Raw genomic sequence first — 27,930 nt, forward strand, 5'->3', positions numbered from 1 at the left:
AAGATGATCTGCATTGTCATTGACATGCATTCTTGCTAACCGGATAATACAAACCGTCAATGATAACAAAATAGTGGTCCCTGAATATTTTATCTCATATGGTTTTATCTCACACTCAAAGTGCAACACTTCCTTTACTGAACATACGAGATCTCCACCTTCATGATAAACAACAATTTAACTTCATTAGGGCCAAATGTATTGAAAATGTCACTGTTTGATTTTCGACGGAGACGAAAATTTGATTTTCCACGGGGTCTAAACATATTTTAAACAAATAACTGCAGCTTCTTACTTTGTTTACCTCTGAATTAAAAAGAATAAAACTTCCTTATGTTAGAATGGCACAATCCGTACATTCTTGATGCTTTAAACTTTTAACAACAACAACTTTATTAAGCCATTATAACAAGCATGTGAGCATACAGTGAATACCACAGACAAAAATACCCTGTGAGATCACGTGACAGAATGTTTGCTTGTTTTAATATATCTGAAAAAAATCACCATTTTATCGATAAAAGTATCAGTTTAGCTAATTTAGCAGAAGTGTCATAACCTGATTAAGTCATGAGTCTTCACAGAAGTAGGACATGTTAACATCAATAAAGTAGAAATTTGCACAATTATTGTATACACGTGAAAAAGGAGCTCTGTGTAATAGAAAGAGCATCGAAACACGAGGCTATCTGATTTGTACGAGGGGGTGAGGGAGCGAGCATAACTTAGATTGCCGATTGTTTTCATGTTCTTTCTCTTGTGTATCATAGTCTTTCTCTTGTGTATCATAGTCTAATAACAAAGACAAAAAAAAAAACAAAATGAACGAGCATCTGAATGTTATGTTTCTGTCGTTTTCCCTTTCTCTGCCTTTTATAATATGTAAACCCCAGCAAAAATGAACCAACAGATGGGCATAGTCTTGAGTGCGGATAACTGATACCTGCACTCCAGTTATCGCACTGAGCATGTATATGTATACGATTTAACTCTGACACATTTTCAACAGAAAGGTCCCAATGCATGACATGATAATTGTAGAGAAAAAAGGATTCGTAATGTACTACATGGTCCTATTGACAAACAAGTGTAAAATATTAAGGAAAATGGCATGACCTACATTTAACATGGGCAAAATAGTGAAGTCATGAAAAAAGGGCTTGACCTATGGTTAACAACTAAAGGCTTTATCTACTTATGTTTAACATGGGAGAAATAGACTAGAAAATGTTAAGTTTAATATCGTCACGTCTCAGTAACTTCCAACAAAGCCCTTTCTGGTCATGAAAAGGACAAATAACTTTTACGCTTTGAAAAGACCAAGTATCGTAACGCTTTCATCCACGGGAAGTAATATTCTTACTGGCTATTGCTAAAAAGAGCACTAGCATTATTTTGACAGAGTTTTTCATAAACATTAATTTTGAAATTTTGCACGGCAAACATACATGTGTTTTTTTTACAAAAGTAACGTTGCTTCTTGGTTAACAACTCTCATTAGTATTTAACTTCAATAAGCGTTTAGTCAATTAATGTTTTTATGTTACCCAAGGAACGTCAACCGCCTAAATTCCGGCCCGCTTTCCCACCAATGCTGTGAACCGGCAAGTTTAACATTTTTTCTGTGAGAGGGGGTTTTTATTCTGTGTTGTTTTTTCTTTGGGGATAATCTTTTTTTAGTGTACTTTTAAAGGTTTTACAGAAAGTTAATAATGCTAGTTAATTTTTATTTCGTTTCCAAATTAGCACTTGTTTCTTTACGTTATGCGCATTTAACATGCTTCAAAACCATAAATTACACTTTATAAAACTCAAATATGTACTTCCTAAAATAATTAAATATTTTTTTCTCGGCAAAATGAAAACTGTTTTCATTTCATTGGAGTGTCTCTCTTTCAATATATCTTATAAAATATCAAACCTCCTCTAGGCTCAAAAATTAAATCTAAAACTTCAATACACATCCGCGTATACATGTACATCTTTTTCATTACAATAATTCCAAAAATTATCAATTGATAGCATTTACAATGTAGTCCTATAAAACATTCCTTGCGCCATAACATTTTTGTGATTTTAACAGTAAAATGTTAAACTTAAATAAGATTATAGTTTTAGAGTATTTTTCTTGATATCCATTATTAACCCTGTGGTGGCATATTTCTGCCACCAGATAATCTGATAACTAACTAGTTAATTAAGAGGTTAACTAATTACGTAACTAGTTAACCTCTTAATATAAAACTGGTAAAATAATAAAAAGATGGCAGTTGTTGGCACTAACATGCATTTATTTCCCGTTATGATCTTTTCTTTATTGAACAAATTAACTAGTTACGTAACTAGTTAACCGCATGACTAACTAGTTAATTAAGTGGTTTCTAGTTACGTTACTAGTTGACCTATTAATTAACTAGTTAGTTATATGGTTATCTGGTGGCAGAAATATGCCACCAAATAACCCAATTGACAAAATATCATACTTATCTTCATCTGTATATCATAATCTGAATAGTCTATGAATAGTCAGCATTCGGTGGAAAAGGACAAGTGTTTGGTGTTATATTAAAAGCCCATCAAGCCTAAAACATGCTTATATCTCCTACATTCATTAACCGTTTATTCTTAATGTCTCAAAACAATTTTCAAATAAGTTCTTAAAAGGACATATAGGTTAGCCATCTTTTGAGTGTATTGCACTTTGGTAGTTAGTACAATTATAGTGAGCAGGGTCTTTCAAATAGAAAATGCACAATATCATGCATCTAATATTTGTAAATAGCATCGTGAAACTTTATAAGATCAGCACATGATACGATTAAATAACATTTTTTCTCTGTAAAATCAATTTCTATGTTGTCATTAAACAATTAATAAATAAAAAAAGCTATAAAAACTCTATTTTCAAATATGAGCACCTTGAAACCGGGAATGAAAAAATCCTAATTCTATTGCATATCTATGAAATTGTGACTTTTTTCGGTCTAACACTGATAATGTAATGTATCCAGGATAAGTTTTCAGTATTTGTATTTACTAACCAATACATTATCTTATGATTTGATTTTTTAAGGGAATGTTCTACGCCAGATCACGTCGGTAGAAAACCTAATAACGTGATTTAGCCGAGACAACTTTTTTTTCATAAAATTGGTCCGACTCCAAACCATTCTATTTGAAAGACCCTGTAGCGATTTAGTTTGTTTTTTCTCTATTGAAGTCAAAATATATCTGTTTAAATTTTCACATTCAGCAATATTTTCTTCATGTGATTGTTTGTCTGTTTCATTTTACGCCTTTTGCCAACAGTATTTCAGTCATATAGGCGGGTAGTATCCTAACCATCGTTCCTGGAGAGTTACACCAGTACTAGACTACTTCCTCCGCGCTAAACTACCAAAGCATCTCCCGGGGTATGATATGTATCAAACATGTTCTGAGTCCATTGTTACAAAAATATAATGAACATATTAGTCCTTTATTACATTTTTGAGGTTAAATATGCATTTCCCTTGAAGATCCTTATGTTGTAATTGAGGTTGTATAGTGTGTGTGTGTGTGTGTGTGTGTGTGTGTGTGTGTGTGTGTGTGTGTGTGTGTGTATGCGTGCGCGTGCGCGTGCGCGTGCGCGTGTGCGTGTGTGTTTGCGTTTATTTATACTCGCCACCGGTTGCCCATATGGGCGAGTCCTCCAGAAGAGTATTAGTCTTTTTTTCTTTGGAGGATAGTGCAATTACAGATACAGAAAGATGCCCAAATTCCAAAAGCTTCTCCTGGTTCTTTAGCGTGCCAAGCGTTTAAGCACCCATAAACGGGACCTCGATTTAAAGTCTCATCCGAAAGACTGATTTATAGTAATTTTAGTTTACCAGGTTGGGAATCGAACCCATAATGTCGAGATTACAAGTCTCGCGCTCTAACCGATTAAGCTATGCGGGCGGGTTAGGTTGTATATTTTTTTATGCGTTTATTTAAGGTCGCCGCCGGAAAGCCCATATGGGCGACCGTACACTCAAGTCGGGCCATCCTAGAGCGTCCCGCCGAGATTTTTTCGTCGATTTTTTCCAGCTTTTATTGATGGAAGAAGACCCCAGGTGCCCCTCCGGGCATTATTTCAGGCACGAGCGGGAACCTGGGTAGAACCACCGACCTTCCGTAAGCCAGGCTTCCTAACATGAAAGATTTCGACCCGAGTGAGGATCGAACCTTCAGCGGTGAGGGACCTTTGATCTCAAGTCAGCGACCTTAACCACTCGACCAAGGAGGCCCCTTTTAGGTTGTATACGACACTTAAGTGAAATTATATACATGTATAAAATTATAAATTATGCGTATAAAACAACATCGAAGAATAATATGTAAAATATGTCCTGCAAAAAATATTTTTGCATATTATATGTACTCATTAAAATATATGCATTCATTTCTTATTGAAAATTTTGACTTAGACTTTATAGTAAATAAATTTCTAATTACCTTCATTCATTTACATGAACTGTTAAATTCGGTAATAGCTTTATAAATAATGCTTTTTTGGAACATACACTATTGATAAATTTTAATTTGAGCATCATATTTATGATATAAAAACTATTAAAAATGTGTTATAAGATATTTAACATAACGTTAATAATGTTCCCAATATCTGTTTGGTTTTCAGCATACATTGTTTCTGGCATGGAATGCTATCTCTGCGCAACAGGATGCAATGATGAATTCAAGGCTGCTGGTGTTTCCAAGATTACTTGCACTGGTTCGTGCACGAAGACTAAAAAAGACGGGAGTAAGTTTGATTTGCACATAGTAATAGAGAGAAATAAGAATCCCTGAGGAAAACCCAACACGGCAAAATTAAAAATGTTGCAGGCTCAGTTTGATTACGCCTGTTTCATAAACGGCACTGGTAAGTGCAAACGACCGTCAACGCCCCTGGCACAGGCTTAAGCAGAAGTCAACAATAAACATGAAACTGGTACAATTTTTATATGGCGATTATCACGGAACCTTAAATGTGACACGTCAGTGTCATTCCAAGAAAAGCGGCATATGGCACCCAAGTAAAAACAAGAAAACAATGGACGTAACTTAATAAAATTACATTTTGAAAGGGGATCAGAGAAAACATTGAAAGTCAATTTGTGATACTTATTGCTAACTGGACTTTTATCGGATGTTATCACATTAAACGGTATATGAATGAGGAGTTTCTGCACTGACGTGTCAAAACTTTTGCGCACATTTGATAAGGCTAAATATCCTTAAATTTGCCAAAAACATTCATTTCTTAACGGATCTTTTGTTGTTGAGTGGGTAACGCGTTGTACTAGTAATCTAAAGATGGCTGGCTGCAGGGGTTCAAGCCAAAAAGGGGGCAAGCCGATATTTCCTTGGGCAAGAAACTTAATACTTAGTGCTTAGTACTTGTTAATTCCAGGGATGGATTTGACTGTGTTTAATTAAGATAAAAGACTCAAAACAATACAACTCAAATAAATTCTGTCTCAATTAAAATATGTTGACCGTTAGCTAAGGAGTTTGTATAGAAACCCTTTGTGTGAAATGTCACCCTTTACTTGATTCAATATCATTATCATTAAAGCTAACATATATAATTCATGTTACTATTATTTACGGATAAAGTTAAAGATGACATATATTTTTACTATAGTCAGAATGAAATTTAATGAACTGTCATTAACGTTTTACAGAAGTCACTAGAAGCTGTCTACCAGTAATAAAGAAGGACGAATGCGAGGAAAAAGACGGTGTCAGTGTATGCGCCTGTACGTCAAACCTGTGTAACGAAGCGTCAATTGAAACCATGTCCACCTTTGCTGTCATTACGACCTTCGCATGTGTCCTTCTGAATACCTTCAAAAATATCTTCTAATATTGTTAATAGGAATTATATCCTGTATACCAAACGACTTGATAGCTGTTTTTTTTTCTTCTTAAAAAATCTAACGTCACCCCTTACTTTTGCAATAATGATTCATTTACTGTATTCATAGAATTATTATAATTATTAAAACATTTGTAAAAGTATACACTGAGTATTGGTTAATCTATATACTTTTCCATTAAATGTTATAATTTTCGTTTCTAAAAGGCATTGTGCATATTCACATTGCCTCCCTTAAGTGCTAATAAGAATTTTCATTTAAACAAGCACTGAACTGTGACGTCATTTTCATTCAAAGTATGACGTCAACGTATAACTGAGTCTTAACGTTTGCCGTACAACGTTACTGTATTGGCAGTGTGTTATACGAGGGATGATTAAAAATAAACCGGACTGGGACGGTCAATTGAAGAATTTTCAATCTATTATGATCACTTATTGTTATACATGTATATCACATTTAATGTGACCTGTACAGAGATATATAAATATGCAGTGGATCCGGCGCCATCAACAACATGTGGAACACGTATTGGCCTACTTCATAAATAAGTAAAAAGCTGTTCCGTTAAAGACATTATTATTCTTGCATAAGCCTGCGTCACATTACATTCCGATTAGGTTTGCAATGGGGTACCAATGTCTGAACGGGTTGAAATTGCCAATTTTTTAAAGGTCCCCGGCCGGAAACCCTCCGGTGTCAAGTAACTGGTGGGGCACCGTACAGCTAATCGGAGAATTTTAGTGCAGAGTTATTTTCTTCCGGCATCAGGTACATCGCATTATCACCGTAGCAGACACGGTAAAATACCCTTCGATACCCGGCCGGACACCTTTTGTTATCGGTTACATACCGGTTAAAATTTTCACCTCCTAGGTGCCAAATATTCTCCAAGTTTCCGAGCGGTATATGAGCGGTGACAGAAGTCGTCTCGACAGGTTACTGACCAGGGCCCGGGTGGACAAAGCACGTTGCACATATGGTCCTAAGGTGTCCGTAAGGATAGCGTTAGGTACATATTCAACAGACCATACGGCAGGTAAAGCCTTTGGCTGTGAATTAGGCGACCCGTGTTAAATTCTTGGACAATGGTGAAGGTCACTTTCGTTGTACAGAAGTTATCAGTACCTTATGAAAGTGAAAGATACGGTGTTCCGTTTGGACAGTCGTGATTTTTAATTTAGTACGTTACCGCGATGCACGATGGTACGATGGTGAAAACGCGATGGTACGATGTGAAATCACGATGGTACGATGGTGAAAACGCGATGTCACATCGCGTTTTCACCATCGTACTATCGCGCCATCGCGATTTCACCATCGTACCATCGTGATTTCACCATCGTACCATCGTGTTTTCACCATCGTACCATCGTGCCATCGTGTTTTCACCATCGTACCATCGTGCATCGCGGGTACAGAATAAATAAAATACGATTGTCCAAACGTGTCCAAACGGAACACCATAGAAAGAGGTTATTTCTGTTTAACTGCTTGACAGACTGTTCAGGAACGAAACAGTGGCTAAACTGTGCTCTGGCATGTATATTTTAGTTGCCATAGTTATCAGCGTAAATCATAAATACCACCATCATTCTCTCATTAGCCACTGTGCAGAGCTGAATCGGTTAAATCGGTAGACTTGTAATCTGGACATTGTGGGTTCGATTCCCGGGATGACCAACTGAAATTACTATGAATCTTTTGAACGAGACTTTAAAGCGAAGTCCATGTATGAGTGCTTAAACACTTGGATAGGTAAACGAAGGAGAAGATTGTTTGGTGTACTGTTTGGCTCCTTGACGGTTGTCATCCTGTGTTGCTGGATAGTGTCGTGGTTGCGTTCATTGAACGCCGCCTTCCTTATTGATCTTGTTTTTCATATTTTTCTGAAATTGTGGCATCTTGCTATCTGTATCTTGCGCTGTCCTCCAAAATCTAAGACGGCTAAATCTGGAGGACACGCCTATACGGGCAACCGATGGCGAATATTAAGAAACTCAATTACACACACATATTCTCTCAGTTTTCACACACGTCAGATGTTTGTTAAAGTTTTCAAGTTTCATTTACAATCTTTTAAGGAAAACTTTGATTTCAGAGTGTAATATACCATTTAAAACAGAAAGCAAAGAAGGGGTTGGGGAGAAGTCAGATGGGAAGAAGGCAAGGAAAATGCCAGCAAAAGAGGGGTGTGAATAACGGCCGGAAAATGGGATAGCACGCCATACGAATACCGTCCTACAGCCGACCGGATATTGCACGTATACTTTACCGTCACAGTACAATTGTTGCAAACAGGCCAGATAACGGAAGGCAATTGGACATTTATCGTACGGTAGTCTGCCGGTTACCTTTAGAATATCGACCGGTGTCCAGAAAAAAGATGCTTAGGGTTTTCACCGGGTGACTGGGCGAGTACCCTTCGGAAATCGTCCGAATACCTAATGGACTACAGAGGGATAATGACCGCCCACTTTTTCCCGGACATGATTCAAATGTTCCTCTCCGATCTCAACTTATCAACGGTGTCCCACCGATCCCTCTATATCGACATATCAGCCTCGTTACCGCCCAATGGGCGGGGTCCGCTCGGGACGGATATTCCGATCTGAACCCGACAGATATTTAGATTGAGGCAAGAGTTTTTTTCTGTTTTTCTTTTCTAAACACAATATACGCGACGTTATCTTAGCGATAAATAAAGGTTTTCAGACTTCATCAAGCGCAGATTTTTGTGTGACAACATGTTTTCTTGCATAGCAGACTGGCCTTTCCGTGAGTTTTACCGATACGGGAAATTTCATCTGCTATGGGGGTGCCAGATCAGTCGCGTGTCATACAACAATGTCATTTTAGCGCATTTTATGAATGAACAGCTTTAAAATGACGTCATTTTAGAAGGGAACTATGGCTTAGGATGACGTTATTTCGCCGTTGTTATTAAAGTTGTGAATTCATACGCTTCTGCAAGAAAATAGTTATTTTTGAAATGACTTTAATTTCCATGAATAAATATCTTATTTAGGTAAAACCATTTTAAATATGAAATAATATGGCAAAATATGCAAGAAAAAATATCTGACATATGTTTCCGGTTCGGATCGGAATATCCGTATCTCGGGTTTCCGTACCTTAAGTTAACCTGGATTTAGATGTGGAGATTGTCCCAATGAATAAAAAAATAGAAACAAAATGGAAGATATAAAGATGTATCGTTTCATGTATATTTGCTTGTGCTTGTAGTCAGGTTGGTTTAGCTGTTGACTATGAATGCAACGATCTCCTGGCAATTTACATACTGACTTAAACATTAAATTATCTTAATCCTAATTCGAAAGCAATTTTACATGTGTAAAATGATAAATCAATGAAAGATTACAAATATAAAAATTCCACGGCCTGTTTAATAAGGAATAGAAAACAAATTTAGGATTTTCAAGACAATTTCTATTTCATTTTTTTAAATAATCATCTGTCGTAGTTTTACTTATCTGAAAGTTTTTATTTTTATAAAACAAAAGTGAAGATATATACTGTATATGTATTTATTGCAGGTTAATAGTTATAGTTGCCCGGTTAAGTGAGGTTTAACATAGTTAGCACGAATATTTCGTGCTCGCCGGTCATGGTATGGATACGTCAATTGAAAGGCGGGTAGATTTGCCACTTGAGGACTTCGCATTATATTGAACATATCATATCCCAGCCGCTCACCCTGAAGCAATGCTTTTATTTAAGGGTATAAAGCTATATCATGTGAAATATTTTTATAAAATTTATCAACAGTAAAATTATATTGGTTTCATTATTATATGGTTGATCCCCGAAAATGTTGTACCATAGAATGTCCCTGTTATTTAACACACATGAATAATGTAAAATTTATTGCTATTTTTATTTCATACAAGCATTTTGGCAGTATTCTTTTTAAAAATCCAAACAATATTTGTGTATCAGATATATAGCTTTATACTGGTTGGCGACCATCAACCGGACACTTTTTAAACATTTTTTCCATATATTTTTCACATTTTAAAGCTAGATCCCTGAATTTTAACCAATCGGCTAGGTTTTCGCTAAACAAAGGGGTGTTTGTTCTTCGTTATAGACATTCGTGTATAGGCCGGGGGGGGTTTAAAAGTGTAAAAATTACCCAGATTTCAGTAAGTTGGACGGCGTATATATTTAAAATTTAGAAAAAGTAAGGTTGTTGGTTTAAAAACAATACTTTTACATAAGCAATTTTCAGGGGGAAATTCCCAAAATTTTGAGAATTTTTTTTAAAATTTTGAAATTTAAAGCAGTTTAGGGGGTCATATTGACTTTGAGAAAAATTTTTTAAAGTACCTTGTCTTAAGTGATGTAAATTTAAAAAGTAATTTTCTAAAGAACGAAAAAAAATTTATTTTTTAGGATCAAAAAAAGATGACACTGTATAAGTTTTTTAGTTTAAAAGAAGAAAGAGATTTTATGGTTTTAAGAGTCTTATGAATGTTTAAAAAAATAGGCTTTAAAGAATGTAAACGCTTTTTTCTGCCAGATGAGTGTTTTTCAAATGAGAAAAAGTTAAATTTACTCAATGTGTTTGGGGTAAATTCTACAATTCGTATGAAATGAATCCCCATAACGGCAAAGTTTTCTGGGTTTCTTATTGGTTATTTTTTTTAAAAGATTAACGTGTTCCAAATCAAAAAATTAAGATATATTAATTTTCTATATACTGTACAACTGATACTTGATAAGGTAACCCACAGAAAAAAAAATTTTAAAAACAAATTTTTGACATTTATTCTCACATTTATTTATCTTTTATTATATAAACTAAAAAAAACATTATAAAAAAAATTTTTGAAATAAAAAAAAATCAAGAAAAAATTAGACATAATTTAAATAAATTTCTCGTTCTTACTTTCCTCTTTAAACCCCAGGTTTAAAAAGGCAAAATCCCAAGGCAAATCATCACTTTCACTCATCCTTCAGATACTCATTCTCACTCTGACCCAAAGCACTCCTCATGATACCAAACGCCCACAATACCATCATCGCACCCATACCACATACTCCATTCATTTCGTCATTCACCTCCCTCTCTCCCCACACACAGCACACGTAAAATGTTTATTTGCTAAGCGTCCCCCAGCCTTCTTTCATTCGCTCCTCCTTAAGTTCTTGTTCCTTCTTTTTCTTTTTTCCTCCCGTCGTTTCTTCTTCTCAACTTTCTTCTTCTTCTTGTTTCTTTCTGCTGTTTTCCTATTTGTCTTTTACCTTCAACCTCTTCCTCCTTTTTCCTCCATCTGACGTCGCATGACCTCCTCCTTCTCCTGAAAAAAAGAACAGTAAAAACTGTTGAAATAGAGATGAAGAAACAAATTATTAGCAATTTGTTTTTCTGTTCGATTTGTATTAAACATAGTAAAAGTATATAATGGACGACAAAAGGTTTAAAGTAGCGTCAAAAAAGTACGTGTGTGGTTTCATAATATGGATGTACAAAAGCAGATATATTTCTAGTGAATTTACTTCTAATTTTTTCAGCATTTCATCGCCACTTATAACCCGACCCTCGGTCACAATTCGTGAAGATTTTGATTTTCCCGTTGTTTTTTGTGGCGGTGGCACCAACACCTGCGCCATTGACTGCGGTATGACCCCTTGATCCACTAAAGGATTTGTCAGGAATGACCCACAAGCCTCACATGTTTTAACATTGCTGTTTTCCTTTTCACCAGCTGAAATTAATATATATCGTAATTTTGATATATTTTTTCCTCTTAAAAATATGTTCTTTACAAAAGAGACGAATGTATTGACTTTGCCGCGGAACTGAACAATCATTTAAATGTTTGGTTAAAAGCTATCTAGGAATATTGTTTACCTTGATAAAAACTTAATGGTAAGTGTGGCAAGAAAACGGACAACGAACGAATTACTTCAAAAGTGAACTAATGGAACTTTTTTACATAAATGTTTGAAATCTTGAACAAATTAAATAACATGCATTACGCGTTTTACTGTTAAAATAAGTAAACGATAAACAGTAAATACATACTCTGTTCATTTGTTTTAGTAAAAGTTGCTGGAACTAATTGTGATTTATCTATTGCTTGTGGGTTATATGGCACTATGCCGGTAGCCACAAACGCCTGTCTAACAGAGGAGGGTGTCGTCTGTTCTATTGCGTGACGCAGTACTACAGGAAATCTCGCTCTTCCTATTGACAGGCTTGGGTTGGCGAAGCCCAGATGCGTCGCCAGATTACTGAATCTGGTCTTCAGCATAATTAATGTATATAACGTGACAATATTCGTGTAAATTATATAATGTATGTTTTACTTTATATATTATCATTGGCGGTAGTATTCTGCCATCTGCGCAAATACACATGTTGACCGTCACATGTTCACATGATGTGATATTGTTGGCCGCAAAGCAGTGAGCCCCTTTCTGTCCAAACACTTTCACCTTCTTTCTCTCCTTCCCCGACCAACCCACTTCATCTACATTGAAAATCTGTAATTAAAAAAGTTTTTACTTCATAAGAGATAATGTAGAAAATATTTGATATTTTTTTCCCAAGAAAACTCAATATATTTCATAGATTAAAAATTTATCAAGAGTAAAACTTGGTATAAATGTACCTGTCCTTCCTTGTTCTCGAGCTTCTTGTCCCTCAAAACTTTCTTAAGGAGCTCAAACCAGCCGTCCATTGTATACTGGCTAGACATTCTCGCTCTAGACTTGTCCAGGTTTTCTGGGGTTCTCTCCGACAGTTGTGGTTGTCTGGCGAGGAAACCCCGGAACCACTTATCAGACGGTCCAGTGTCCATGCAAATGAGGGACACACGTCCTTTAAAAAAAACAAGATTATAGTTAACATCGCAATATCTCGGTCATGTGTGAGCAAATGAAAAGACGCAGAAATGTTAGGTTTAACAAAGTTTTGCATTTACAAATCTATATACTAGTAGTTGCTACATTTGTTAAATCTTCCATGGAATTAGTTATCATATGCATGCCTATCATATCAGAATTTAATAGTTAATTAAATGTTACCTGTTCTACGTAAAATCTCCCGCACATACACACGAATCATGGTCCTAGTCATGGGGAAGCCCTGACCGCCCATGTAAAGTACAAATTCTACCAGGGCCCCTTCCCTTTCTACAGTCAACAGCCTCGGGAGCTTCTTCCGGCTGCAGATGTCCAATGGTCTCTCCTGTAACCTGTCATACAGAGTGCTTTTAGGTATCCCAAACTCCCGGGCTGCAGTCCTGATCGGCTGTTTCTTCTGTCGGACAACAGATAAAGCCTTCTTCAATTGTCCTGGTGAGTAGTTTGCCTGCATTTTCTGAAAGATATGAAAATTTGGTTTGAATTTCTTATATATTGCACAAAGCATAGGCATACTTTCAACTTCTGTGTCTTTTCATTATCTTAATATGCGTAATAAAAACCCTTTTGTATTTAAAGCTTGAAAATTGAAGCATGGCCCAGTGATTAACAGATCGAAAGGTTAACAGTCCCTTGCGTTCGATAGAAGTCGGTCTTCATTGTGCATGGAGCTAAATATAATGTATCTGTGCATTGAGCAAGATTTAAAATATTTCAGGGAACAGATTGGTATGTGTGTTTGAAAGCTTAAGAAGAGTCTTAATCTGTTAAAAAATCGATGAATAAAAAAATCAACATAAATAACTCAAATTATATATTTTTTTCTATTTTTTCTTTACACGCAGCAAAAGACTCTATAAGAAATCCACTTATTTGTAAGGGAGACAAATCTGAAATTTTCCGACTCAATACGTTCGTATGAGTTGCCTCCCTTAGATTTAAAAATCGAGCGTAGTTTTTCCATGAAATTTGTAAATTTTCATTTATTTTTCATATTTTTTCGATATTTTGGTGTAAATATGTCAAAACTTTTATGACATAACATTTTAAAAAGTTTTTCTTTCGGCGAAAATAAAGTTTGATATTATCCTCTGCCGACATAAATTTATCGGTGATACTGCAGACGGGCCTCACATAGGAAGGGGCTGGAATTCTGCGAATGCGCATTGGACATTTTTCAACTTCCCCCACGATGATAAACACGGAAGTGAAATTTGGAAAATTAAAACGATGATTTTGTAACAAATACTTACAAACAAACACTGCTACTTTCTGACGTTGGTCAAAAACAAGCGTTTGATTGATCGACAACAACTGATCGAAGAAAACAACGAAATCAAGCGTTTAATGAACCGTCCGGGTTTGATGGTCGTCCGGATTTGGTGGTCGCCAACCAGTACACTTTAAGCCATATTTTCGCATCAACTGATTGGTTGTTAGCGACAAAGTGTTTGTTTTGTTTGAATCTACTCGTAAATAATCGATATAATTGTTTATTCTGATGGTTGTGAGCTTTCAAGATTGCATGTCCAGAGACCATAAAACATGGATTCATTAAATTCACAGAAATAACAGTTATTATTTGTAGCGATATTGAAACAATGCGGAGGCCTTTATCCTACTTAAGTGTTGTATATATTTTCTTACGTAAATTACATATAGATAATAAAGTTAAATCACTGTGGATAGAAAATGTAAAACAATATTTATGTGAAACTGGTTTTTCTGGGATTTGGTACATAGAAAGTTTTAGCAATAGTAAGCGGTTGATAAAAACAACATTTCAAAAGTTAAAAGATATTTACTCGCAAAATTGGCGTTCTGATCTAAATAACACTTCTGATACAAACGTTTACAAATATATCAAAAAGGATTTTTCGAGAAGCTGTTACATAGATAAACTACCAAGCAATTTAGCTAAGAAATTATTACTATTTTTGACAAGAAATCATGCCTTCCAATTGAAATAGGACGAGGGCAGAATATACCTATTCAAGACCGTAATTGTAATACATGTATATGTAACGATATTGGCGATGAATTTCATTATCTTTTTGTATGCCCAGAATTTGAAAATGATAGAAAAATATACATAGATAATTTTTACATAATTAGACCAAGTATGTTTAAATTTGTAAGCCTGGTAACATCGGAAAATACAAATAAACTAAAGAATCTTAGTATTTTTTGTATGAAAATAATGCAACATTTTATTAGAACTTGATGTGTTTTACTAGACAATTTTAAATCATGTCTTAAATTACTATATGCGAAAGATAAGTTATGACCTTTTTTCTTTTTGTGTGTCTTTGATGATTGAATTTTGTAATATTTATTCTTTTCACTTACATATATATACCCAGCTAAATTTTATAGCTTAAATAAATATGATTGTGTTAGGCTCTGTTCTTGGAAATCTCAATAGCCGTTTTCTACTACATTATGTTATGTGATTCTATGTATGTATGTATGCATTTATGTATGTCACAATTTGCTTATGTTTCCCGCTATTGTGGGACTTTTGCATATATTGAAAAATAAAATCTTGAATCTTGAAATCTTGTTTATTCTGTCCAAGACTGAAGGTTTAATAACTCTTATTAGGTGATAAATAATTTATTTTCGGTTAAGCAGAGCGAATTAGAAAATAAGCCATTTCTGTGACAGTTTGTTTCCCGGGCACACAATCGATAAACAAAATTCCGGTAGAGTATTTGTCTGTGTCTGTGACATACTCCTGGTGTCTGAAACTGCTATCTTTCAGATGTCAGATGAAGTATCATAGCTCTCAGTTATATATATTCATTATAAAATCGCCAAATGCATACCTAAACACGTTGCCCAGAAAGAAGGACATCTTCATGTTATTGTCATCGGGACAATAATTAGCTGACTTTTAAGATGCTGTCAAACTACCTTATAGACCAAATACGACTAAAGTCAATGACTGGGGAAAAAGGGGAAAATTATCGTGTTCAGGCATGTGACTTGCTGACTGCGGGTTGTATCTAAAGGAACACTTGTGAAATCAAAAGGCCTAAGACATAAGAACATAAAATTGGAAGTTCTGGCATATGCTGGGGCACTAAAATGAAAACAATACAACAGATAATAGTGAACTACACTCAGAAAAAAAGTATTTTTGAGTTATTTCTTGCCAAATTTGAGTGAAAAGCATCTTGAGAAATTGATCGGAACTTTTGCACTTGAGTTATTGGTATAGACCTGCATCAAATTGGTGGACAAAATAGAGAAAACAAGAATACCTAAAGAAAGCCCAACACGGCATAATTGAAAATGTTGCAGGCTCGGTTTGATTGAGCCTGTTCATGGACGGTACTGTCAAGTGAAAACTACCGTCCACGCCCTCTAGCACCGACTTAAGGAGACTTCAACATTTAAACATGGTGGTAATGGTTAAAATTTGAAATAGACATACATTTAATTAAGGATTAATCTTGCAAAATTACTTCCAGTCTCATCCTGTCAAAAAAAAACCGTCAGTGGAGTCCTATTTTAAAAAGTTGTTCTACTGCATCCGACTGCAAACAAGCTTATATCACCAAGGATATATTTATTTTTGTTTTGATACTGTTTTATCTTTCATTATTGACAATCTGTATTGTAGTGTATCAATTAAAGAGCATTTACAGGGAACATCTATATTTAATAGAAAACAAAACAGTTCTCATTTTTCAATTGAAGAAAGCTATGTACAAATTATGCTCCCTTCGCAGCTCAGTGAATACAAACTCGTAAGAAAGTGAGCGATAGTGAAACATGCGACCGATGCACGGGAAAAAATTGTTGCAACAAACCTGTATCCAGATCAGTTCCGTGTGCCAGAGTATGCTTCTCTTCAAACTTTCAAAGTAAAAGTAAAAAAATTACATATTTTTAGACAAAATTCGTTTGAAATACATATATAATAAATATGTTATAAAATATGAAGAAAACACGGATATTATACATCACAAAAAGACAGTTGTGTTGACGGGAAGGAATCTTCGTATTGGCCCTCGATATTTGTCGTGTCGTCATGTCTTCGCCTCAATGGTTGAAAGGAGAAGACACGATCATTGGCTAAATTTTCGTGTCTTCAACATTCAGGACGATGACACGACACGAAATCTCGATAAATTGGCCAATTACATGTATCGCCTTTTGATGTGATGATGATATATGTAAATTTTTACACCTGCGACATTAATACGAAATACGAAATGTTTTTGGGCATATCTTTCACGATAAAATGACATTTCGCAACATTAACATTAAGTTATGTCAACTGGAAAAAAAACCGTAACATTATGTTTTGGACGGAAAAATATCTTTCACGATAAAATAACATTTCTCTACATTAACATAAGTAATGTCAATTGAAAACAAAAACCTCCATTTCGTTATATTTTATCGCGCCTGTAACTATAAATGCACACGTTTGAAGAACATACTATCTGAATAGACCTATACTCTAAAACATGCCCCATAGTCACCGTGTCGTAGTCGAACCGTATATATTCAACGTAAGATTATAGACTTCATTTATATTCACATTATTCATAGTGACGTACAGTTAGTTACAAACATTTTGTCGAGTTAACACGGTAAACGAATTTCCCCCAAAGAAAGACAAAATGAAAGTGTTATTAGGACTATGTTTATTTTCTCTTGCTGGTAAGATGTATTAATATTTCTATAGATAATTTAACTATAAATATGTCTAATTTGAATAAAAAAAGTTAACAATGATCCTAATGTAAAATATATAAGATAAGATATAAAATGCTCATTCTTGAGTAAAGTAAAATATTATAGTCACTGAAATTAACTGAAATCTATGAAATTCTTACCAACTATGTCTAATTTGAATTTTAAAAAAGTTGACAATCCTGATAACTTAAAGATATAAAATGATCATTCTTGAGTAATATATTTTAGTCACAGAAATTAATTGAAATCTATGAAATTCTTACTGAACATGTCTAATTTGAATAAAAAGGTTGACTATCTTAATACTTAAAAGATAAATAAATGCTCATTTTTGAATAAAATATTTTAATCACAGAAATTAATTGAAATCTATGAAATTCTTACTGAACATGTCTAATTTGAACAAACAGGTTGACTATCTTAATACTTTAAAGATAAAAAAATTCTCATACTTGAGTAAAATATCTTAATCACAGAAATTAACCGAAATCTATGAAATTCTTACTGAATATGTCTAATTTGAGTAAAAAAGTTGACAATCTTAATAATTTAAAAATATAAAATGCTCATTTTTGAGTAAAATATCTTAATCACAGAAATAAACCGAAATCTATGAAATTCCCACTGAATATGTCTTATTTGAATAAAAAGGTTGACAATCTTAATAATCTAAAAATATAAAATGCTCATTCTTGAGTAATATATTTTAGTCACAGAAATTAACTTAACTGAAATCTATGAAATTCTGATATGTCTAATTTGAATTAAAGAAAGTTAATAACTACATGAATGTATTGGAAGCTGCTTTTTCCTATTTTATCTATTACAGGTCAAGTAAAGTGACATTTTGAAAAACGAAAGCCAGTTTTTTTTAATAACACTTTATATTCATATTGTGAGGATCTAAAGTCCTTTAAGAATTTAACGTTTTACAGAACAAAACAAAATCTCTAGCACAAATAAAATAAAGCTAATTATAGTATAGCATGTTTAATAATAAATAGCCGCTGTTGTTCTAAAAGGGACTCCACTGATATTTTTTAACATGACGGGACTGGAAATAAATTTTCCATTTGAGGTAAATCTAAACCAATAACTATTGTGCAAAATTTCGGAAGTTTCGCTAACTCCGTTTTTTACAAAATAAGTATTTAAATTGTGAAACTTATCCCAATAGTGAAAAAGAGTTACAACGCTTTTTACTAAAATCGGAGGGAAAACAGCACAGAAAAAAAGGTTTACAATAGATTTCTGAGTAAATATTTTTTAAAAATGTTTCAGTAAAAAATTAGTGTTATAATGCTAATAAATAAATATTAACACTATCTTTACTTTGTACTCAATTTTTGTTTTCAACAAACAAAAACATTAAATAAATGCTGTTTGCTTTAGATATTTGCACACCTTTTAATTGACTACTGTGACTTTTTGCACGTTAAAATCTACAGATGTAAAATATTTTTCACAAAAACTTTTGTTGTTTATGTGTATTGCTCAAGGATGTCAAGTTAGACCATTTTTAACACTAGTCACTTGGAAATACGCCATTAAGCGAAATTAGTGATGTTGAGTATAATACATTGTTAAATCGCGCATTGCAGTTAATTTACGACTTATAATCTTGTGACCTCAAGATATAATCTCGTGAAAACGCACGACCTCATGTAATGCACAGAAGTAAATCAGAGTTGGTAATATGGTCATTTTGATTCAAAATCGTCCGACTTTCTAGACCTAAAGCTGTTTGCCGCAACAACAAAACATATGTGGATAAAATAATAAGCAATTAACATGAGTTAGTTAAAGAACAATAACTTAATCAGTAAGAATACAAATTAGACGAACAATTATAAGTATAATATTAGTCCGTTCACATAGCGCAATAGCGAAAAACCTCGAACCTTTAAGCCAGGGACTTCTAGTTCGATCTTCGGTTAAGGAGATACTTCACTCTGACCACTGATTTCGGACACTAAGTCTAATATAATGGACGTTTGTATGGTGGCTGATTTGTGCCATTCGTGTTTTTGCTCCGCCCCCCCCCCCCCCACCACCACTTAACTTGTTATTTCTCGACATTTCGCTTGGCGGTTTCGCGGGACGACGGAAATTAGAGGGGGCTCGGGGCGAAATTTTATTTATTTAACTTCGCCCCGCGCCCCCGCTTATTAGCGTGTTTCGCTCCACGCCCCGCCGTTAATTTTTTCAAATCTCGCTTCGCGACCTTGCGGGGCGAAGTTTATTCATTAAACTTCGCCCCGCGCCCCAGCTAATTAGCGTGTTTTCGCTCCGCGTCCCGCCATTTCAACTTGTTTATTCTCGACTTTTTGCTTTGCGGGAAAGGCACAAAGAAGCCACCATACGTTTGTCTCTAATAACCACGTGGTTTTATAGTCCGTCACTTGCGGAATAATTCATAATTCTAGTTACAAAGACGGTTATTTGATTGCAACGATGTAACCAAAAATGTGTTAAAATGGGCGTAAAAGAAATGCAAACAAACAAGCAAAAAATTATTGAAGCCTCAGAAATCTATATTTTACCGTCTCTTTAGAAATGTCAAACTTGTGTTTTAAGTGTTTTTAATAATGAATTTCGAGCTGTTAGATGTTGAACAGTAAAATGTAAACATAGTACTATATATTTGTCGACCATTCAAAATACTATTTCACTGTAATTATACCAATTGTTTATAATGCAACAAAGCAAATGTTAGTTCATCAATATGGCAAATGAGTATTGTTTTGGAAACTGCAACAAGATACAATAAACGTTTTTGAGAAATAAAAACGATAGCATATCTGAGGCATAATGGGCCTTTAATGGACGCAAGAATGAAAACGCAAAACATTAAGAAAGCAATTAAAACGACAATAGACACATTTATAAAGAATGAGTGTTAACTTGGATGAGATTAAGACGTGACATGAATGAAATATTTAATTTGCATGATTTATAATTACGTAAAACCAACTGGCATTACACATTTACAATTAAACGTTAAAGTGTATAGAAAGACAATGTCGCGTTACATTTCAATGATGTTATTTTTCTATATATAACGTTATTTCAAATCAACAAAAATTGATATGATAGTGTTAAGGATCAACAGTTTTAAATTTAATTAAATATATATGTTTACATAACAGACATATCATCAGAAAAAAATCTACACGTTACATAAAAAAGTGAAATGGAATGTATATGTTCTTTAATACAGACATATACATTCATTAACAGAATTAACAAAAGAATTTCTGTAATTCAATTATTCTTTTATATATATTTGCCGGATTAAATAATATATTATTTAAATTGTTACACAGTAATTCAATAAACTTTATCATGGAAGTTCTTTAATAGAAGTATTTTGTAATAAACTTTTTTTTTAATTTCTAAGAAACATGGGCATGTCAATAACATTTATAAACATCTGTAGGCTAAATTCAACAAAATTTGATACTGCATTTAACCATAATATTGAATCCAACAAAAGCTCGTTTACCAGTTAACCTTTAAAGGTCCATAATGCTTCAAAAATGATATAATTTCAATTTCTCAAAAAAAAAGCTTTTTACATATCTTGTTACACTGTTTTCATAAACTACTCATTTTCCATGTGCACATGTGAACTTTGGCTGTTTTTGTTCTTTGGCAATAAGTATAATTACAGTGAATTTGCATTTTGTATGGCAGTCAAAATACTTATACCTTCCTACATAATCGAAATAAATAAATGCTGTATAAACCTATTTTCTCACTATTTATTTGGTTTTCAGTATGCCATGTGTCGGCTCTGGAATGCTACAACTGTATCATGGGTTGTAATGATGAATTCAAGGCTGAAGGTGTTTCCAAGGACACTTGCACTGGTTCGTGCATGAAGACTAAAACAGATGGGAGTAAGTTTGATTAGTCGCCGGTAGAAACCGGCGACTATATTTGTAACAGTTTAATATTATACCTATGGTAGGAGAAGCCCTTAAAATCTGAAAATAAAAGCATATCAATCATTGAACAATTAAAGACAACAATTATTTTTCAGTAATCTCAAAAATTCAAACATATGATAACTTTGCTCAGTGAAATGAAATATGCACATATTGACATCTTAAAAAGCAACATTACAATTTTCATAAAATGAATCAATAACGTATCCCCAAGGATCAGTCATTGAATATTAGGGTTACTTTTACTTTTTTCTATGTGTCAAGCATTGCTATTTTATAATATATAAATCATGAATGATATTTGAAATGACACTTTAAAATTATTTGGTTGTTTATATTTTATGAGACCTATTATATTACATTATTTTATCTAATTATAAACAAATTCTCCCTGGTCTTTCGTAAGAATCACGTGACTACATGTTTATATATGTTGTATATCGTTATAAAATCTATTAGTAGTAACAGATTGCTATACAGAAGACATACAGGTAACTAAAAGGTGTGGTAGCTGATAAGATGCAAATCATTGTAATTTTGTACAGATAATTACATAAGTTATTTTTCACTAATCAGTTTCATACTTTATATCATTAGAAAAACCTGTTTACTCATATTTTACACATTAAAAATAAATTTTCAAAACCTTTTCCTTTCTTCTTGGTAAAGGGTTAAACTTGGCCCTTTCTGTCAAACTTTCGACAAGAAAGTTCAATAGTTTAGTTTAGGTTGAACATCCCAAAATAATTGTATGCTTAAGAGGCACATTATTGAAATATATAATGGTAATCGTTGATTTCGGTATATTCCGTCGGTTTCCGTCACGCAGGTTTCCAAAACAGTATTACGTTAAGGGTCCGGACTCGTATTAGATACATAGAAAAAAAAATAATAAACTATCTTTTTGTTGATAGTTTATCGCACTGAAAGGCAATTAAACGTTAATTTTATATATCGTATGTAACGATGGGAATACATGTATTGATTTCAACAAAATTATATATTTTTCCTATAGCACATAATAATGATGTACATTACTTTTACAGTAAAATTGTATTGTTTCATGAAATAATTAAACATATATATATTTTCATAGTCACTTTGCAAATATGTACGGAAGAGCATTAGTGCCAGGTGTATGTTTTTTATTAACTCGAAATTTCGAGTTACTAACTCGAAATTTCGACTTACTAACTCGAAATTTCGAGTTACTTATCTCGAAATTTCGACTTACTAACTCGAAATTTCGACTTAGTAACTCGAAATTTCGACTTAGTAACTCGAAATTTCGACTTACATTGCACGACTTTCATTGGTTGCCGGTGAAAGCAAGGATTGAATTCAAGATACTTTCTTTCGTGTGTAGTTGTTGCACATTGACAGAGCACCTTTAACATTTATTTAACAGAACAATTTTATAGGGTCAAATTGTCCACACATACTGAACATATCCTTCGCTTTTTTGTGGAGCGGGGGGGGGGGGGTGTAAAATCACACTTTCTACATTTCCGTGTTAACAGGGTGTTTCTTTTTCTTAAGCACACATACAACCATCATATGGAGAAACAACAAGTCCAAAACCCACCCTATTGTAAACTGTGCAATATCATGTGTTAAATAAGTTTTAAATGACGTGTATAGGCCAGTTAGTCTGTCACGTTTCTTTATACTAATAATGTTTTTGTAACATTATTTATTATTTACTAATACTTTGATTCATATTGTGTTGATAAAAGTTGATAAAAGTGATACTTGTTATAATATATATGTTGGGAACAATATAAAAGCATCCGATTTTACAAGAAATATAGTCAGTCCAACAATTTTGACAAAGGCCTCAGCACGCCCTATTTTGGCCACGCCGCGATACTTTCCTCAGATGTCCCACAAGTAAAGTATAGGATCGGTTTTTTTACAGGGATGAGAAGAATATGATTAGTGAAAAGATATGTTCGAACAGATGGGATACAATACAACGTCTGAAGAACGCCTGAACGTACAAATTAAAGGAAGCCTTGTATTTTTTATGTCGGGTGTGTACATGCCATTACTAAGTTTAAGTTAAATTTCAATAGTTTTTGTCCAGGCACCCGTTTCTCCATCTCCATCGTTCAAAGGCACTGCCTACTATATCTTATACCATCTAAAATAACTTTGGCCATTCTTGTAATGTTAATAAGTCGAAATTTCGAGTTACTAAGTCGAAATTTCGAGATAAGTAACTCGAAATTTCGAGTTAGTAAGTCGAAATTTCGAGTTACTAAGTCGAAATTTCGGGTTAGTAAGTCGAAATTTCGAGTTAGTAAGTCGAAATTTCGAGTTAGTAAGTCGAAATTTCGAGTTAGTAAGTCGAAATTTCGAGATAAGTAACTCGAAATTTCGAGTTAGTAAGTCGAAATTTCGAGTTAGTAAGTCGAAATTTCGAGATAAGTAACTCGAAATTTCGAGTTAGTAAGTCGAAATTTCGAGTTAGTAACTCAAAATTTCGAGTTAATAAAAAACATGCTCCTGGCACTAATGCTCTTCGGTAAATATGCGATGATCGGTCATTATTTGTCGGTAATTATCTGAATCTGAACTAGTAACCTATACGGATTTCAATGTATGGTACAACAGTATATGTATAAAGTACAATTACAAGAAGAATTACCAGCATAGCACTTGCCTTACAAGCCTCGGTGGCAAACATTACTCAACTCATTGTTCCTCTTATTTTTATACTTTAACCATTAAACTTATATTTTCTTATATCTATGATAATACAATCATTTTTCTATCCGGCGACTTGATGCTTTAGCATCAAAATCTCTACTTGTTTGTATAGTAGTACATATTGTACATAGTAGTACATGTGTAATCCTCGACTGCGCATGAGCAGAAATATACCAACTCAATAGCGTTGGACCGTGTTCGGTTCCCGGACGGCGAATGTCACTTTCGTTGTGATTGATCATGAAATCCGTTCTATGGGCATTCGCACTGTACTTCTGCTCTTGCATGAACAGAAGTAATCAGCTCCTTGCGAAAAGTGAAGGCAACTTGTACTGGTAAACTGCTTGACAGTCTGCCCAGGAAGGATGCGGTGGCTGGACTGTGCTCTGGTAAATTCAATGTGGCTTACTGCCGTGATCTGGACACCAAAACCACCGCTCATTGCTAAGTACTGGTTGGTTCCAAGGATTCGATAGTGTATCAATCAGCTTCTGGCTTCCAACACATTGAACTAAAATCTATTCTATATATTAAACTAAAAGCTGTGACCGAAATTTCTATATCACCTTATGAACTGTGCCTAAAATATATGTTTATGTTAACATTTCTTTGGATACAGCTTAAACAATCAAATGACAAATATATTGCCGAATAGTCAACATTAAATTTCATTTCGACTCATATATAGGTTTTTATAAGGAATATAAAGGGTGAAATCGGGCATTCCATTTTACTTCGACACAACGAGAAAATCGACTAATCGAAGTTCGACTCATACAAGTTCTATTGTAAATGACAAATACATTGTTGAATAGTCAACATCAAATTACATGAACTTTCATTAACGTTTTTCAGATGTAATTAGAAACTGCCTGCCAATCATAAAGAAGGACGAATGCGAGGAAAAGGACGGTGTCAGTGTGTGCGTCTGTACGTCAAACTTGTGTAACACAGCCACGATTGAAACCATGTCCACCTTTGCTGTCATCACGACCTTCGCGTGTGTCTTTCTAAATACCTTCAGAAATATCTTCTAATATTGCTAATAGGAACTATATCATGTACACATGTACACTTATATTAACGTTTTATTTTCTCTTTTTTAAAAAGCCAAACACCCATTTTTTGTCATGATTCAATTATTATGTTGAATACTAGTATATGACTGTATAAAAGGATACTACGAAAGACCGGTGCGGACATTTCAACTTCATGAATTACCGATTGCATCTTAGTGAATCAACAATTTTAACTTAGTAAATTCACGTTTTCAACATACGGAATTCACGAATTTGAAATCTTGAATTCATGAAGTTGAAAACGTGAATTCACGAAGTTGAAGTCGTTAAGTTCAAAACGTGAATTCAATGATATGAATTCGTGAAAGCATGAACTCGTGAGTTCGTGAAAATGAAATCGTGAGTTCGTGAAAATGAATCATGAAGATGAAATCGTGAATTCATGAAGCTGAAGTCGTGAAATCTGTATGTTGAAATCGTGATTTCGTAAAGACAAACCCGATAATACAAGACGTTGAAATGTAACCACAGGTCTTTTATAGGAAACACTCTGTAAGATAAATCCATTTCATGTTCCACTAAATGTTATTATTTGTCTCTAAAAAGCATTGTGCATATTAACATTGCGTCCCTTAAGTGCCGCTTGGAATTTTAAATTGAACAAGCACTGTACATACTGTGACGTCATTTTCATTCATAGTATGACGTTAATGTATGACTGAGTCTCGACGTTTGCCTTACAATGTTACAAAATTTGTGTGATTTGGCTGTGGTTCTCTTAGCATTATGGTAAGATAGAGGATATATGTTTGTTTTGCATGTAAGATCGAAATACATGTATATTAGGCTGAGTAGATACCAGATGCAATATAATTATTCACGAGTGGCGTAGTTTTTATGTACACATGTATATAATCTTGAGTGTGTGTTTTAGTGGGTGAAAATATAGTTCAGTTTTACATGCAAAACAAACAAATTTTCTATTTATTTCATGTTTCTTTAAAATAGGTCATTTTCACTTTTGTTGGACCGCGTGACGTCGTGCGTTCTACATCATGACGTCATCATGTATCAATTCTGTAAAATTTCTCGAATTTTCTTACAATTCTAACAATGCACTATGCAGTTATTTACTAGCTTCTCCTAAAGAATTTACATACAGCGGAATGTATTCCTGTTGATAATTCCATTTACATGTAGTTACGAAATATTATTTTTAATCCCATTCAAAAATAGTCCGGCTACAGTAAAAAATATCAAATATCATTTCACTGTAAAAAATAATGAAATGTAATTTCACTTTCCAATGCAAAGCATGTATATATAATAATATATGTGTCTGTACTGTAATATGTAAAAAACAATTTTATATCACTGAGTTTTGCATGAGTATATGGTATAACTACATGTTGTTTTTCCAACTCATATAATAAATGATAGAACACTGTATGAGTTTTTTTCTCATTTCTCGTTTGTAAATTCATTTCCTTTGAGAAAAACTTTTATGAAAAGATGTTTGCAGCAATCACACAGTTTACGGCTGTTGCCACTCCCAGATACTATTAAATATCAAGGCCGCAATTCAGCCAACTTTCCACAAGTGCTATATTACAATATTAAACGGTATCCGGACATCAATTGCCCCCTTATGTCTTTTTTCCTGCCGATTTAATTTTTCTTATTCCCGAAAAGAGAGGCGGCGGGTCGGTAAACCATAATATATATATTTATATAATGAGGTGTATATAATGATCAAACGACGTCATGTAATAAGACTGGCAAAAGTTTAAGACCACTGAAAAAAAATCTAAGACAAGAGGTCACACCTGCCCCCTGTAAACCAAGCATCCGTATGGCAAAGAATCTCAAACAGACGCTTATTAAATAAATATCAGTTACGGAACGAGAGGACGATTGCCGACTTAACATTAGATAAATAAATAGAAAAAAACACAAGATCAAAACATATTTGTTAAATTAATTACGAAAGTCCGGTGGGGACATTTCAGTTCAAAATCGTGAATTCATGCCCTTGAAATGATGGACCCGACAATTCAGTAAGTTGAATGTCACCACCAGTCCTTGTTTTAAAAGGTCTGTATGCAAAACATGAAGTATAAAATACAGAAAGGTAAAATCAAGTTTGTTTACTTGATATCATAATGCCCAGAAGGCAAAACTTTAAATTTTATGTATTATTCATGCGCACTTCACTCATAAGGAAAAAACCTCTTGAGGATACATCTGTCATTTGCGGAAGATAAAAGATTTCAGTTTCTATATCACTAAGGTGATAAAATGACGACCAGATAGCTAACAGTAAAAGTTTTGTGTGAGTGTTCATATATATAAGGTGCCTAGGTGAGGTAATGGGTCAAAATTTAGCAAGATCGAGATCGTCATTAGGACAAATTTTAAAGCGGGAGTTGGACTGTTCTATGGCAAGTTTTGAACCGACGGCCATGTTGAGCTGTTACAATGTAGCAGACGATAGTATATATAACATCGGATCATTCCAAAATTAATGAAAGAACGACGCGTTTTAAAACGCCCTCCAGTTGTTATTTTCTGTTGAATAAAAAAACAATTTTGCATTGTTTCATCTAAGTATTTCAGTAAAATTTATCTTGTAAAAGTTGCATCATTATCACTGTTAATCGCCTCGCCTCGCCGCCGCCAAAATCATCATCACTGACATCATTGCCCTCGCCCTCGCCGTCGTCACTTACACCATCATCA

The 27,930-nt window shown here is 34.0% G+C and overlaps 1 protein-coding gene across 3 annotated transcripts in view; it reads left to right on the plus strand.

Annotated features, from left to right (window-relative positions):
- LOC132758681 (uncharacterized) overlaps positions 1-26,638 on the plus strand; it is a 35,088-nt gene extending 8,450 nt beyond the window's left edge. Inside the window, exons 1-3 of one of the 3 annotated variants that reach the window (XM_060750368.1) lie at positions 17,322-17,474; positions 21,290-21,412; positions 25,028-26,638. In XM_060750368.1, coding sequence (XP_060606351.1) covers positions 17,435-17,474; positions 21,290-21,412; positions 25,028-25,209 — 345 coding nt within the window. In that variant the 5' untranslated portion in view covers positions 17,322-17,434 and the 3' untranslated portion in view covers positions 25,210-26,638. Of the gene's footprint in view, positions 1-4,660; positions 4,784-5,708; positions 6,048-17,321; positions 17,475-21,289; positions 21,413-25,027 lie in introns of those variants that run through there. The other 2 variants (XM_060750370.1, XM_060750369.1) reach the window with 2 other exon arrangements.
- Positions 26,639-27,930: the final 1,292 nt, after the last annotated feature.

Source organism: Ruditapes philippinarum, unplaced genomic scaffold (genome assembly GCF_026571515.1).
Source record: "Ruditapes philippinarum isolate M1 unplaced genomic scaffold, ASM2657151v2 ctg3746_1_1_1_1, whole genome shotgun sequence".
NCBI lineage: Eukaryota > Metazoa > Mollusca > Bivalvia > Venerida > Veneridae > Ruditapes > Ruditapes philippinarum.